The 17,493-nt window shown below is 31.0% G+C and overlaps 1 protein-coding gene across 1 annotated transcript; it reads right to left on the bottom strand.

The window, feature by feature from the left end:
- Positions 1-11,415: 11,415 nt before the first annotated feature.
- On the bottom strand, positions 11,416-12,255 carry LOC119605958 (sodium/potassium-transporting ATPase subunit beta-1-like). Its single transcript, XM_037959309.1, has one exon. The coding sequence runs from the start codon at positions 12,232-12,234 to the stop codon at positions 11,416-11,418; it is 819 nt and encodes a 272-aa protein (XP_037815237.1). The 5' UTR covers positions 12,235-12,255.
- Between the last annotated feature and the right edge of the window lie 5,238 nt (positions 12,256-17,493).

The raw sequence follows: 17,493 nt of genomic DNA, 5'->3' as shown, positions 1-17,493 counted from the left end.
ACAGTCGAACTTCAGCTTCAATTGTATATCTTTTATTGGACCAATTTTAGCTTCAATAGAAGATCTTTAGATTGCATAATATAACCTTTAAGAGTAGATCTTCAAACCAACCAAATCCAATCTTAACCGCCGATATTTCAAAAGACTAATTCTATTCAATTGTTGATCTTTTAATGGAACAATTTCAGCATCATATATTTTTCTTTCGAGAAACCATCTTCCAATAAATCAATTTTAACAAAAATGTTCGATCTTTTAAAAGATCAATTACAGCTTTAATTAAGGTTTCACAAAAAATGGTCGAAGTTTAAAAAGATTAATTACTTTAGCTTCAACTGCTAACTCATGCTTCAATTATTGATCTTTCCAAAGGACCAACTTCTCCAATAATCGTAGTTATTCATGCTGACCAGTATCACCTTCAAATGAAGATCGTTAAAGAGATCAGTTCCGCCTTTAGACGTAGATTTCTATATAGACCATTTCTTTGCATTCTAGATGTATTAGATCAATTCACAGATAGATCATTTCACAATTTCCTATCGACCGATCTTTACAATCACTGATCTTTATATAGACCAACCAATGTTATGAGACCAACTTTTGATGTTAATAAAAATATTAAAAGATTGTTGTAAGTCCTTACTCTTTTTTTACAGTGTCCTTCAGATTCACATGTCTTATCATATATTTCTTTTCCATTTGCAAAAAAAAAAGTCTTTATCTTTTATTCTATTTAAGTTAATAACTTGAGACTTAATTGCATTCGTTACTCAAAACAAAAAAAATACCCAAAGGTAGAAGAATCTACAGAAATTTATCTACAACATCTATTATGTACAACCCTGCAGTTCGAAATACCGAGCAGGACCTAATGATTTTGATTGAGTTTACATTATAATTCCTGTTAAAAATGGACTTATATAATTGAAAACATCTGTCTAAATTACTTGGTGACACTAAAGTCATGATTGACGCCCCTTTTTATTCCAAGTTCAATCTTGACTCCACTAAGTAGTTGGCAATTTTGGGAAACTACTATCGAAAAGGGATACATTGACTGCTTGAAAATCTTCTAGGCTAATAACTAAAAACACACATACATATACATACATATTTCAACATTCACATTAATATAATCAACTTCATGTATATAATTTGACGTTACTTAATTTCAAGTACCTTTACCTTAAAATTGTCTTCAGAGAAAACGGCAACAATAAGAAAAAAATGTTGCAAAAAATAACAGCAACAACAACAAAAACAACTATTATAAAAAAACAAAAAGCTCTTATATGTGCATTTATGCACAAATACAAAAACAAAATAAATAAATTTGAAGAGAAATTATTCAAAGAAAGGAAAACAAAAGATTTGTAAAAAGAAAAAGTTCTCTATATAAAAAGATGATGACTGACGACTGACTGTATGCAGGCAGCAGTTAGCTGCAACTGCCACCACATCAGTCAACATGCAAAAAACAAAAAAAAAAGTTATATGAAAGGCTTAAACAGAAGTCGTTATTTGCAATGTTTGTGTCTGAGATTGTATACGATGCGACGTTTGCATCTTGTGTTCAGTTCAGTTTTCTTTATTTTGTTTTTTTTTTTCTTTTTCTATATATATTTTTTGTATGCCAAGTCGTTTGTAAAAGTATACAAAAATCTTGATGCCTTCAATTAAGCTTTGACAACAAGTGCATTGCATACATACAACACTAACAGCAGCAGGATATAAGAAACATACAATCACACACACACAAAAACATACATTTAAACTCACGTGCTTTTAATTTTTAAGCAAGATGTAGCAGTTAGTCAGGCTGATGTTGCTACAAAACAAAAATTTTGAATCTTATTTGCAAAAGGTGCCATACTACATGTGGTTTGTAGCAGAGATTGCAAGCTTTAATGTTAGCAGTTTATATATCACATCGGCGTTACAGTAGTAGTATGCAACCTAGAATTTATGAATAAAATATTTCCTGTCTTTAGCCTTCCCCTCTTCTTGACGTTTGTTGGCCCAGAAAAAAAAATGTATTCTGCTGAATTGAAATGTCTTTCGTTTATGAGGCCTTACAAGGAATATGAACAGAATACAGCAGCAACTACAGCTACAAATACAAAAAGAAATGTGTTTCTAAAGAAATTAATGATAAAGTGAAAAGAATGAGAGATAGAGTAAATTAAATACAGTTAGGGTTATAAAATAGCAAAATTTTCCAAGCTTCAAATTTCAGCGTATATAGTAGATCTTTAAATTGATCAGCTTTAAGCAAAAATCTTAAGAAAAGACAGATTTAAAACTCAAACGTAGATCTTTAGATAAAGCGATTTCAGTCAAGATGAGTTGCAGCTTCAATCATAGTTCAGTGAACTTTCCAGTGAACCAATGATCTGTGAACTCCAATTATAAATCTATAGAAAGATCAATTAAAATTTTAACCATTGATCTTTCAATTTCAGAAATTTCACTTCAAGACAGACTTCTTTCAGTTTCAACCGTAGATATTTTAATTAATCTAAACCAATTATAGCTTCAATCATGGATCTTCATCATCATCAATTAGTTGTTCTTAGCTTGATCCCAGCTTCCACTGTTGATATTTCAATATGCCAACAGTCGGATCAATTTTTGCAACAATTGTTGATCTTGCAATTAAAAATGTTAAGTTCGATCATAAATCAAATTCTTCATCATAGCATATCATTCGAAAGACTTTAATAGATCAATACCAATGGATCATTCGTTGATCGTTGAGTTTCACCTTCAATCGTAGATATTTCACATCTTTCAGTTTCAATCGAAGATATTTTAATGGACTAAACCAATTTTTTTAATCATGGGTCTTAACCTTCATCAATTAGCTGATCTAAGCTTGATCCCATCTTTCACTGTCGACCTTTCAACATATACCATACATATAACAGACCTTCAGTCGGACCAATTTTTTCAACAATCCTTGATCTTGCAATTGAAAAATTTTAAATTCGATCATAAACAAATTCTTCATCAATAGCATATCATTCGAAAGACTTAATAAAGCTTTCAGCTTTGATCTTTAATAGATCAGTACCAATGGATCATTCGTTGATCGTTGAGTTTCACCTTCAATCGTAGATCTTTCAATGCACCACTTTTAGCTTCAATTGTATATCTTTATAAGGCCTAATTTCAGCATCAATCATTGATCTTTACACAGAACAAAATCCAATCTCAATTATGATCATTAAACAGATCAATTTCAGCTTCAATCATTAATATTTAGAGAGACTAATTCCAGCTTCTATCTTGATCTTTCAATGTATAAATTGCAGCTTAAATATTCGATCTTTTTATAGACCAATTTCTGATTCCCTCGTAGAGCTTTAGAAAGATCAATTTCAGCATTAATTGTAATCTAATTTCTAGACCAATTTCAGATTCTATTTTAGATCTTTAAATGGGCCAACTCCGGCTTCATTTGTTGATCTTTCAAAACATGAATTTCAGAATAAGTCGTAAATTTTTAGAAAAACTAATTTCATTTAAGCGTTCATGTTTCAATGAACCAATTGTAGCTTCAATCGTGGATCATTAGACAGATCAATCCGAGCTTGAATCGTTGATCTATAGACAAACCAATTCCATTTTTTATTGTGTATCTTTAGTCTGACCAATTCCAGCTTCTATCATTGATCCTTAAAGATGCCAATTCTAGCTTCTATCGTAATCTTTCAATGGATAGATTCCGCTCTCAATTTTCTACATTTCAATAAACCAATTTCACTTTTAGTCGTAGATCTTTAAAAGATCACTTTCAGCATGAATCGTAAATATTTTATTAGAGCAATTTTAGCTTATAGATCATTAGCTCAATTCCGGCTTCATTTGCTGATCTTTCAAAAGAAGTATTCCAGATTAAGTTATAGATCTTTAGATAATCTAATTTCACCTTTAATCGTAGAGGGTCTTTATACAAATCAACAAAAGCTTTAATCCTTGATATATACATACGATCTTCAATCGTTAATTTAGACATACCACTTCCATCCTTATAAAGTGCAATTATAACTTTGATCTTGATCTTTTCACAAATCTAATTCGGCTTAAATTGTTGATCTTTTAATAGACCAATTCCAGATTCAGCCATAGATCTGTAGACAGATCAATTTCAGCATCAATCGTATATCCTTTATTAGACTAATTTCACCTTTAAAGGAAGACCTTTAGGTAGAATAATTTCAGTCTAATTAGATGATCTTTCAATTGGCCACTTTCAATGTAAATTTTAGATCTTTCAATGAATTACTTTGAGCTTCGATCGTTGATCTTCAGATAGGTCAATATTAACTTCAATCGCAGATCTTTATATAGACGATTAATAGCTTCAATCAACAGATCAATTTCAGCATCAATCCTAGATCTTTTATTGGACCAATTTCACCTTCAATCTAAGACCTTTAGGTAGACTAATTTCAGCTTAATATGTAGACCTTTGAGTGGGATTTCAGAGTAAATTTTAAATCTTTCAATAAATCACTTTGAGCTTCTATCATTGATCTTTAGATATATCAATATTAACTTCAATCGCAGATCTTGATACAGACGAATAATAGCTTTAATCGTCAATCGTTTGATGGACCAATTCCAATCTCAATTGTAGATCTCTGTACAGATCAACTTTTGCTAGTATATAATAATTTAATCGTCCACCATTTGACAGATCAACTTCAGTCTCAATTGTACAAATAAACTTTTACTACAGACTAATTTTAACTTCAGTCCTATTTTTCCTACTACTGCTATTATTCTGCTCCTTACTGTGCATAAACTTTTTGAAATAAATAAAATTTTAGCATTTTCTTTAAATTACAAAGCTTCCTCATGAAGTGAAGTCGAGTCAGTCTTATATATTTGATTTAATATTTTTTTTCTGATGCATTTAATAAAGAGTATAAAAGAAAAGATGTTTATGAATGAGTTACTCCTTTCAATAATTCTGTGCATTACGCGGTTTTTATTTCATCAAATCATTTAATTTCACGTAATTGGAATGAGTAGCAACAATAGAATGCATTAAATCAAGAAATTGTTTAATTAAAATGTTAAATTAAAAGAACTGTAAAAAAGGGCCTTTGAAAAGCATACAAAATTATAAAGAAGGGTCATTTGAAAAGGACAAAAAAAAAGACAGGCGGGATTTTATAAATTCATTAAAGAAGTAAATTTATCAAGAAAGTTTAAGTCTGCTGTAACAGCTATTAGTCGAGATCTAAGGATTTTTTATTTAACCTTTTAACTTATTCCTAATCATTTTCATTTGCTGCACTTAAACAGTCCTCAGAGTACATTTTTAACAACACTTACACAAAATTTCATGTCATAACCACTGTTTATGTAAAATGTTTTCTTTTATCAAAAATTTATTAAAAAAAAAAATTGAAAAAAACACAACATCATAAATAACTCAACACAAAACTCCAGCCTAAATAAAAGTTGCAACTTCCAAGCAAATAAACTTAACTTTCTTCTACTTGATCTTATACCAGCAGTATTTCCTGTTTTATATTATTATTTTTTTCCTTACCACCATCTTGCATAAGTTTAACCAAAACCAAAAAAAAATAACAACGAAAAACAAAAAAAAATTTACTTAAATTTTTGTTACAACTAAAAAGAACCCGGCACCATACCAATTGCCACCAAACACCCAAAAACCCTTACCCCCTCCTCCTTTATCAAACCAAAAAACAACTACCAAACTTGAAAGGTAAATACAGGTACAAAGTTCGTTTCTTCTTTTTTTTATCATTCTCTCAAATATAAATACATTTGCAATAATAACAACAACAGCGAAAAAAAGTACGAAATACTACTTAAATTATGTAAAGAACAAGAAGCAGAGAAAGAGAGCCTATCCAAGAGTTTGTATACGGGTCTACGAGTATGGTACGTGGTACGAAATTAAACTTGTAGAAAACGTACACTTGGTTGTTTTAGAAGAGTTTAAGGGCAGCTTGTTAAAGGAGTGAAATCTTTAGAAACTTTTGGCAATACAAAATTTTCAACATTACTGCAAAATCACAATATATTGCATCACTATTCAGCGATCGCTATTTCACTAACATTAGCAGAAAGATTTCCTCGAAAATCCTAAATCATTATATACACCAATTTCGAGATCAATCCATCTAATCGATGATCTTTATACTAAAAGATATCATTATCATATTTACCATAAATTTCACATCCACTAATGATCATTTCCACTATAAATAGATCATCATATACACAAATTTCATAACTAATCGAAGATCTTTATGTAGATCAATTTTACTTACGATCGCATATGATCTGCGATCAATTCACTATCTGTTCCAATAGAAGACCTTAAACTTATTGATGTTTCCATTTATTTAGAGCAATTTCGTAATCAATCCCTCATCTTTCTATAGATCAAATCTAGCAATAATTGATGATCTTTAAGCTAAAATATATAATTTTCTTCACTATAAATTGTAGGTCTTTAGATATACTGATCAGTTATACTTTCGATCGCAGATTACAGAGATCAATTCACTATCTGTTTCAATTGAAGTCCTTAAACATATACCAACATATATAGCTATAACTTCATTAATCGGCGATATTGATGAAAAATATTTGATCTTTATATAGATCCGAACAAGATCAATCGTAGTTCTTTATTAAAACCAATCATACAACTATATCGTATATCAATTATAGCTTAAAAATATTAACCCCCTTATTCACAAACAAAATTTTTATTTTATAAACAGTTTATATATTAGATTTTGTATGGAAATTTTGTTTTATAAACCTTTTATAAAATAAAGATGTTGTTTGTGAATAAGGGGGTAAAAGTGGATTCCCATAATAACGATCAATTTTAGAAAAATTATAGAATTAAAACTTAGATTTGTGTAAAGATCAGTCAAAGATCCAATTATATAACTTTATAATGATCAGTCGTAAAACCTCATAACAATCAACTGTAGATAGTTTTAGTGATCAATTAAAGACCCATATAAAGGTCAGTAGTAAATTGTAGATCCTTTTAAAGATCATGAAAATATATGTATATGTAGATCAGTTTTATTAATGATCATATATTGAAATTCAACATCTGAGTCTAATTGAAGATATTAAAAGCATTAATTTTTTCATCTGTTGGTGATCTTTGTAATGATCGTATTTTGCCAGTAATCACAGATATTCATATGGACCCATTTGATCTTAAAATAGATCTTTTTATAGATAACTACAACTGAATAACGATCAATCGAAGATCCATATAAAGAAACCTTGTAACATAAAATTAAACGTACATATATCCGCATAACGATCAATCGTAGATCTATTTTACAATCAATTGTGAATCTTTATAATGTTCGAAAGAAAAATTCCAGATCCATCTCAATTGCAAGTTCATATGAAGTTCTTCTTTAAGATCAATTATAATCTTTTAAATCATCAATTGATGATTTTTCAAAAAATGATCGCATCAATGGCAAATATTTATAACGATTATTTGTGAATGAAAATCAATGAATAAAAATCAGTCTTAAATTCAAATCACTGTAAATATCAATCATAGATCATTAAAACATTTAAACCTAAATCATTATAAAGATCAGTCGTGGATTCTTAAACAGTCGTATATTCATATAAAATCCAATTGTAAGAGATCTGTTGGGATCAGTAGAGATCATTATAAGAACATTGTATAAAGATCATTCGAAATTTTTTTATGAAGATCTATTTTAGATCCTTATAAAAAAGCAAAAACTAAATTTTATGATGTTCCTTGTAATAATCAGTTGTATTTTTCTGGATAGACCTTCTAAAGATCATTACATAAGATCATTAAAACATTTAAACCTAGATCGTTATAAAGATCAATTGTAGATTCTTAAACAGTCGTATATTCATATAAAAACCAATTGTAGATCCTTTAGATATCAATAGTGACCATTAAAGAGATCAGCTGGGATCAGTAGAGATCATTATAAGAATATAGTATAAAGATCATTCGAAAAATTTTTATGAAGATCTATTTTAGATCCTTATAAAAAAAAGCAAAAACAAAATTTTATGACATTCCTTGTAATAATTTTATGACATTCCTTTTAAAGATCATTACATAAAATCATTAAAACATCGATCGTTATAAAGGTCAGTCGAACAGTCGTATTTCATATAAAAAACAATTGTAAATCCTTTAGATATCGATAGTGACCATTAAAGCTCCCTTCACACAAGCACACAAGTAATGTGATCTGTCGAAATTTTGTGTAGAAGAGAACGGATTGGATGGGAACGGAACGCAATATGTAATGAAACCATCACACATTGAGAGCAAATACGGATGGAAAATTCATTCTATTCATTTTTGAAAATGATTCAAAAAACAAGCAAGTCGCATTAGATCAGGGATGTATTTTTATGTAAACACATACAAAAAAAGTGAAACAGCTGATTCCATCGTACTTTGTTATTATTTTTTACCAATCGTGTAAACACGAAAAATATAATCAAACGACTTTTATTCTTTTTTTTTGTCATACGGATGGAATTTTATTTTACTTTTTCATTAGACTTGTCGTATGTAAAGTGTGATCGTCTGAAGGGCCCTTAAAGAGATCAGCTGGGATCAGTAGAGATCATTATAAGAATATCGTATGAAGATCATTCGAAAATTTGTTATGAAGATCTATTTCAAGTTCTTATAAAAAAAGTAAAAGCAAAACTTTATGACGTTCCTCGTAATAATCAGTTGTATTTTTCAAGAGAGACCTTCATTCCTGATCCTTATAAAGATTAATAGAAGATACATACAAAATGCAAACATTGATCTTTATAGCCATTAATCGTAGATCCGTATAAAGAATAATCGTAGATTTTTGACAAATTTTAGTCAGTTTTTAAATTATTAAGCTTTTAACTTAATGGCTTTTTGGTTCTCTTCAAAAAAAGTTCTCATTCCTTTAAAGCCGCTTCTTCCAAGAAGTTTTAGCAGAAGAAGCAGCACATTAATTAATTAAAAATAAAACAACAGCAGCAAGCAGCAGTAGTAGCAACAACAACAAAACTGTAGAAAAGTTCAAAGATGACTTCTCTACAGCTTTAAGATGGAAGGGAGAGAACAACTTTTAAACCAGCAGCAGCAGCAACAACCCAAAAATAAAAACTCGGAATAAACTGAAGAGAAAAAGTAGAAAAAAAAACACACAAAAACAAATAAATAAATGCAACGGATGCAAATTGTTTTCAGTAAAACAAAATTTGCCGTTGTTGTAGTTTGTAGTGTTTTTAGACAAAGTATGAGGGAGGAGAAATTGTTGGACAGGCCAACAAGCCAGTATTAAGAAGCAAGAAATAAGGGACCCCAAAAAAAAAATATGAAAAAAAAAATACAAGGAAAGAAATGTATTTAACAAATAGAAAAATATTGGGGAGTTTAATAATGAAAAATAAAACAAATACAGCACAGCAGCAACAACAACAACATTAAAACAAATTGCATTAAAATACAAGGACTTTAAACATCTCTACACTGGGCAGTTGAAAGCGGACATTAAAAAGGAAAAAGTAGAAGGAAATGCTAGGTATGGGGAGTTTGAGAAAACAGCTACATCACGAACTCTATTATTATTATTATTTGCATTTATTTGTTTTTGTTGTTGCTGCCACTGCTTCTCCTCTAGTTGCTGTTGTTGTTTTCATTAGCATCTCTAAGTGATGAGCTGGGGTTTGAGCATCAGTCACAGCATCTAGCATCTAGAGACTGGGCAACGGAAATCCATGGAGTATATTTTCAAAAGTAAATAACAGAATTTTATGAAAGGTCTACCTTCCTTATGCGTTAGAGCAAAAACAAAACAAAGCTAACTTGCAGAAAATAAAACAACAACGAATGAACTTAATCATAATATGAAAAAGAGCTTGAGGTTTTTTTTGTTGTTGTTGCAAATAGAGAGAAATGCACTTGTTATGCAATAAGTCTTCTTCATCCAAACCCACCACCACTAACCTATGAACAAACCAATCCACTATCCACCAGCAACAACAACAACAACAACTTCCATCATCTAACCAAAATGACTTTAATTGTTTATAAGCCTAAAGACTTTGTTTGGCCATTGCCAATGCAATTATTGTTGTATTATCGAACAGTGGTTAGGGAAGAGGGTAAAATGTGAAATCTTCAAGTTGTAAGAATTATTTGGAAAGATGAAAAATAACTGGATATAAAGACTTCAATGGAAAGTTTTGAAATTTTCAAGAAGTTTTCAAGTTAAAAGCTTTTTCTGATATTTTAAAAGATCCACCGTAGATCTCCATTAAGATCGCTTGCTCATCATTATAAAGATCAGTAGTAGATCCTTATTAAGAACCATCATAATATCCTTATAAAGAACAATCATATAATCATAAATAGATCTTTAAAAAGATCAATAGCCGATCATTAAAAGAATTAATCTCAGATTAATTTAAAGAACAGATATTTAACAGGATCACAAATCTCAATCGCAGATCTTTTTAAAGTTCTACCACAAAATTCCATAGAGATTAATCGCAGATCTCTGTAGAAATCAGTTTTGAATCTTCATTCAGATTCAATATTAAATCAGAGATCCTTATAAAGACCAATGGCAAATCTTCGGAAAGATTACGAAGATTAATCTCGCAGATCTTCAGTTTTGAAAATATCAACTATAGATCGTTAAAAAGATTAATAACTAATCTATATAAAGAACAATGACATTTCTTTATAACGATCAATGAGAGCTCATTATAAATATCGATCACAGATCTTTATATAAACTGCAAATCTTATTAAAGATCAATTTGGAATCTTCCTAAAGTTACAATATATATAACTGTTGATCTAAGATCTTTATAGAAATAGAAAGAATGATTAATCACCGATCTTTATTAAAATTAATCTCACAAATTTTCGCAATGATCAGTCGCCGATCGTTTTAAATCTTCGCAGTTCTTTATAATCGTAGATCTTTGTACAAACTTTTATAAATATAGACGACAGATTCTTATAAAGATCAATAGCAGCTCTTTATAAAAATTAGTGGCAGATCCATATAAAGTTCAATAGATCATTAAGAAGATCGTTCGCAAATCTTTATAAAGATCAATTGCAAATGTTGAAAACTATTGGCCAATCGAAGATCTTTATAGAACAGTAATGCATATGTACCTTTGACCTCTCTGACTTCTCATCTAGTTATTAAATTTTATAACACTTTTCAATTTTTTTAACCACTGTTCTCATTGCATATCCGTTTTCTTCTATTGTTTTTAATTTTATTAATTCATTATATTAAGTTTTCTCTTTTAAGGTTTGCTAACAACAATTCACAAAAAAAAAACTATAAATTTACATTATACAGTTTAAAGTTTAATTTCCAAACTAAAACGCACTAAACCTCTGCCCATTTTCCCTCTTAGATCTCTTACAATATTTTTAGCCCAGAGAAAACAGCGTATATGATGTTTAACATTTAAGGAAATATTATCAAGTTGTACTGCTATAATACGTTTAAAATCACTCTCATTATAAAAACCATTCGAATGGTTTACAACAGAAACAAAATCCACCTCGGAAATTTTATAAAAACGCTGAGGATAATACATAAACTTAACTGAAGGTCTGGAGTCGCAGGAAATCCATATGTGCTGTTTAAGTTGTTGTTGGGGTATATTTTCCAAATATTCCAGCAATTCCTGCGGAGCATCCTGAGGCAAATCGTTTATACTCTCTAGCGCTAAAGTTTTAAATCCAATTATACGATTTATCTTAAGAAAAATACAAGGTTTGCCTTGTCTATAGCCGTAATAATTATGATTATGACATTCACCAAAATATTCCTCTGGTATTTGCCCATACTTTCCTAGAGCTTTATTAATATGATCCACCAAACCGCCCACTTCTTTTAGGGTTTTCTCATGATACTCAATTTTCAAATAATTCTCACGAAAAGTTGTTGCTGGTTCAAAACTGAAACCCGGTTGCGTTAGAAGCCATTTAGATCTTTGTGGTGTTAGAGACATCTCAAAAATCCCATAGCATAGAAACCATAAGGCGAATATGCCAGAGAAAAATATTGTATAGAAGATTAAGAGCAACAGCCAATGAAATGGGGTGCGTGTTAGTATGGTGCCGTTTTCCAGATTTAACAACACTTTGGTCCAGCTTGTTCTTGAAGACATTCTTGATGACGAAAACGTTTGTTTAGTTTAAAGGGTTCAACGAACAATGAAATTGAAGCAGATGAAGAGTTTACGTTTTTATAAATTCAAATATTTTGGAAATGGTCAAGAAATTTAATTATTAATTAAAGCAAGAGTTCTAGTTTAGTTCTAGTTCAGTTCTAGTTCAGTTCTAGTTCAGTTCTAGTTCAGTTCTAGTTCAGTTCTAGTTCAGTTCTAGTTCAGTTCTAGTTCAGTTCTAGTTCATTCTAGTTCAGTTTCTAGTTCAGTTCTAGTTCAGTTCTAGTTCAGTTCTAGTTCAGTTCTAGTTCAGTTCTAGTTCAGTTCTAGTTCAGTTCTAGTTCAGTTCTAGTTCAGTTCTATTTCAGTTCTAGTTCAGTTCTAGTTCAGTTCTAGTTCAGTTCTAGTTCAGTTCTAGTTCAGTTCTAGTTCAGTTCTAGTTCAGTTCTAGTTCAGTTCTAGTTCAGTTCTAGTTCAGTTCTAGTTCAGTTCTAGTTCAGTTCTAGTTCAGTTCTAGTTCAGTTCTAGTTCAGTTCTAGTTCAGTTCTAGTTCAGTTCTAGTTCAGTTCTAGTTCAGTTCTAGTTCAGTTCTAGTTCAGTTCTAGTTCAGTTCTAGTTCAGTTCTAGTTCAGTTCTAGTTCAGTTCTAGTTCAGTTCTAGTTCAGTTCTAGTTCAGTTCTAGTTCAGTTCTAGTTCAGTTCTAGTTCAGTTCTAGTTCAGTTCTAGTTCAGTTCTAGTTCAGTTCTAGTTCAGTTCTAGTTCAGTTCTAGTTCAGTTCTAGTTCAGTTCTAGTTCAGTTCTAGTTCAGTTCTAGTTCAGTTCTAGTTCAGTTCTAGTTCAGTTCTAGTTCAGTTCTAGTTCAGTTCTAGTTCAGTTCTAGTTCAGTTCTAGTTCAGTTCTAGTTCAGTTCTAGTTCAGTTCTAGTTCAGTTCTAGTTCAGTTCTAGTTCAGTTCTAGTTCAGTTCTAGTTCAGTTCTAGTTCAGTTCTAGTTCAGTTCTAGTTCAGTTCTAGTTCAGTTCTAGTTCAGTTCTAGTTCAGTTCTAGTTCAGTTCTAGTTCAGTTCTAGTTCAGTTCTAGTTCAGTTCTAGTTCAGTTCTAGTTCAGTTCTAGTTCAGTTCTAGTTCAGTTCTAGTTCAGTTCTAGTTCAGTTCTAGTTCAGTTCTAGTTCAGTTCTAGTTCAGTTCTAGTTCAGTTCTAGTTCAGTTCTAGTTCAGTTCTAGTTCAGTTCTAGTTCAGTTCTAGTTCAGTTCTAGTTCAGTTCTAGTTCAGTTTCTAGTTCAGTTCTAGTTCAGTTCTAGTTCAGTTCTAGTTCAGTTCTAGTTCAGTTCTAGTTCAGTTCTAGTTCAGTTCTAGTTCAGTTCTAGTTCAGTTCTAGTTCAGTTCTAGTTCAGTTCTAGTTCAGTTCTAGTTCAGTTCTAGTTCAGTTCTAGTCAGTTCTAGTTCAGTTCTAGTTCAGTTCTAGTTCAGTTCTAGTTCAGTTCTAGTTCAGTTCTAGTTCAGTTCTAGTTCAGTTCTAGTTTCAGTTCTAGTTCAGTTCTAGTTCAGTTCTAGTTCAGTTCTAGTTGAGTTCTAGTTCAGTAAATTGGAATCGGAATGAAATTTAGCATTAATAAGTTTTATATAAAGTTTAACTCTTTGATCGGGCATGTCCGACTATATTTTCTTACTAAAAAAAAATAATTTATCTTATTAAAATAAAATATTAAATAATATTCTGTTATGCCGAAATTATGGTTACTGCTGATACATATATTAAAATTCTCTTAAAACTAAATTACTTACGAAAATATTTTCATTTGAAATCTCTCATCCCTCCACGCTAACGTCATACTTGCATCTTTTTATCTCCAAAAAATCTTAAGGCTCTTATTGCATTTTAATCTTTTGGGGAATTGTTTCCTTATAAAAAATTAATTTACTTTTTTATATACTACCAAAATAAATGTTACCTCTCCCTCTATATCCCCCATGCCCCTCACCATAAAATAATAGCTGATAGGTCTTCTTTTATATCTAAAAAATAAGTACGAGTAGAGTACTCCAGAGGCAAAATGTAATTATAAACTCAAAAACGAAATGAAATATCAAGCAAACGAAATCCTCATACTACCGCCACAGACGATGACGAGCAAGAAATGCAATCAACAACAAAAATAAGTTTGCATTTTGAAGACTCAAACCCCTCATTCAGAGAAAATACAACTTAAATAACCTCAAAAAAATCAACACAACAGAAAAAAAGCGTTCAAAAAAAAAACAACCAAAAAGAATATATAAATGTCTGAAGTAGAACATTGACAATGCAGTAAATGCAGTTCTTTTTTTATAAAAACAGAACAAACAAGTTAGAGTGCTATATTCGGCTGAGCCGAATCTTAAATACCCTCCACCAGCAACTTTTGTATTAATACATTTCTAATTAATAAAATATTTGTAGAAATAAGTTTTCTCATGTCATAAATAGAAAAAACCCAAGATTTAAACAGCTTAAATCTACTACAATTCCAAGATTTATTGAACATTAGAAACGCCACTTCCTTTTAAATTTTTATAGCGCCCTAAGATATGCTTTAGCGATATCTAGTATTTGCATGTGTGTGAAAGATTTAAGGATTTTCAAAATACATACATATATATAATTTTGTTCTACACAAATTTATAATGCAAATAGTTAAATACGGTTAAAGCGCTTTTAGGGGCAGGACCTAGTATGAGAAATATGACCAAATATAGACCGATCGTAAAAAATTTTTGAAATAACATTAAGTGCTTTTTGCATTACAAAATAGTATTTATGAACAAAAATAGTATTTATTTATATCATTATTTGGTAATGAGTTATGTGCCTTTAAGTGTTTTTCTGAAAGGGACCTTGTATGGGAGCTATGATCAATTATGGATCGATAGGAAAACAATGCATATGGACAATACTTATACTAAATTTTATATGGATATCTTAATTTAGTAATGAGTTATGCGCGTTTAAGTGATTTTCGGGAGGGAAACTTGTATGGGAGCTATGACCAATTATGGACCGATCGGAAAAAATTTCACGGTAATATTTCTATGCATGTGGGCAATACTTGTACCAAATTTTATATGGATATCTTAATTTAGTTATGAGTTATGCGCGTTTAAGTGATTTTCGGGAGGGGACCTTGTATGGGAGCTATGACCAATTATGGACCGATCGGAAAAAAATTTCACGGTAATATTTCTATGCATGTGGGCAATACTTGTACCAAATTTTATATGGATATCTTAATTTAGTTATGAGTTATGCGCGTTTAAGTGATTTTCGGGAGGGGACCTTGTATGGGAGCTATGACCAATTATGGACCGATCGGAAAAAAATTTCACGGTAATATTTCTATGCATGTGAGCAATACTTGTACCAAATTTTATATGGATATCTTAATTTAGTTATGAGTTATGCGCGTTTAAGTGATTTTCGGGAGGGGACCTTGTATGGGAGCTATGACCAATTATGGACCGATCGGAAAAAAAATTTCACGGTAATATTTCTATGCATGTGGGCAATACTTGTACCAAATTTTATATGGATATCTTAATTTAGTTATGAGTTATGCGCGTTTAAGTGATTTTCGGGAGGGAAACTTGTATGGGAGCTATGACCAATTATGGACCGATCGGAAAAAAATTTCACGGTAATATTTCTATGCATGTGAGCAATACTTGTACCAAATTTTATATGGATATCTTAATTTAGTTATGAGTTATGCGCGTTTAAGTGATTTTCGGGAGGGGACCTTGTATGGGAGCTATGACCAATTATGGACCGATCGGAAAAAAAATTTCACGGTAATATTTCTATGCATGTGGGCAATACTTGTACCAAATTTTATATGGATATCTTAATTTAGTTATGAGTTATGCGCGTTTAAGTGATTTTCGGGAGGGGACCTTGTATGGGAGCTATGACCAATTATGGACCGATCGGAAAAAAATTTCACGGTAATATTTCTATGCATGTAGGCAATACTTGTACCAAATTTTATATGGATATCTTAATTTAGTTATGAATTATGCGCGTTTAAGTGATTTTCGGGAGGGGACCTTGTATGGGAGCTATGACCAATTATGGACCGATCGGAAAAAAATTTCACGGTAATATTTCTATGCATGTGGGCAATACTTGTACCAAATTTTATATAGATATCTTAATTTAGTAATGAGTTATGCGCGTTTAAGTGATTTTCGGGAGGGGACCTTGTATGGGAGCTATGTCCAATTATGGACCGATCCATAAAATTTTTCCTCTGGAAGAATTCTACTGACATAAGATTTTAATTTGTGAAATTTTGTGAAGATATCGACATTGTAGCGGAAGTTATTAACAAAAAACCCATTTTCCGGGAATTTGTACTTTTGTATGGGAGGTATATGAAATTGTGGACCGATTCTGGCAATTTTCAGCATGGATCAAGATCTTGTGCAGAAACGAATATATGGTGATTTCCATGAAATTATCTTGCACAGTTTTCGAGAAAATTATATCATAATGTGTAAAAAATGCTTATTTTTTTCCGAGGTTGTTTTAAATTTTGATTCATAACTTTTCCCGGTGTGAACCGATTTTGCCCATTTGCAATACCAAACAACTTAGGAAAATGAAGAACATTTTGGGTGAATTTGGTTAAACTCTATTGCTTCGTTTTATCGTGAGCGTGTTTTACACAGACAGACGGACAGACGGACAGACGGACAGACGGACAGACGGACAGACGGACAGACGGACATAGCTAAATCGACTCAGAATTTGATAAGGACCCAGAATATATATACTTTGTTGGGTCTCAGATGAATATTTCTTGGTGTTACACACGGAATGACAAAGTTATATATACCCTCTATCACCACTGATGGTGGTGGAGGGTATAAAAACAATAAAATGCATTTGGAAAAAAATGCAAAAAAAAAGTTGCAAATACTCGCACATGCAGGCAGTCAGCAGGCAAACAAAAACGCACACAAACTTAAGTAAACAAAAATATTATGAAAATGTCTATATAGAGAAGTTCAGATTCGTACAAGGATAATGGCCAGCAAAAATTGCATATAGTAGAATATATTACCAAGTACCAGGAGTTTGTTGCAACAAAAATACACCCAAAAAAAGTTAAGCAATTCAAAATAAAGGAAGGAGTAGATAAGTAATCCAAACATACACACACACACTCCCAAACTAATGCCGTTTGGATTTTGCAATAAATCTACATATAGACAAAAACAAATTG

This window comes from Lucilia sericata, unplaced genomic scaffold (genome assembly GCF_015586225.1).
Source record: "Lucilia sericata isolate MDLA Ls3-8-SP2 unplaced genomic scaffold, ASM1558622v1 Contig000540F_arrow, whole genome shotgun sequence".
In the NCBI taxonomy this organism is placed as follows: Eukaryota; Metazoa; Arthropoda; class Insecta; order Diptera; family Calliphoridae; genus Lucilia; species Lucilia sericata.
The sequence above is the reverse complement of the archived record's forward strand: the minus strand, read 5'-3'. Positions and strand labels throughout refer to the sequence as shown.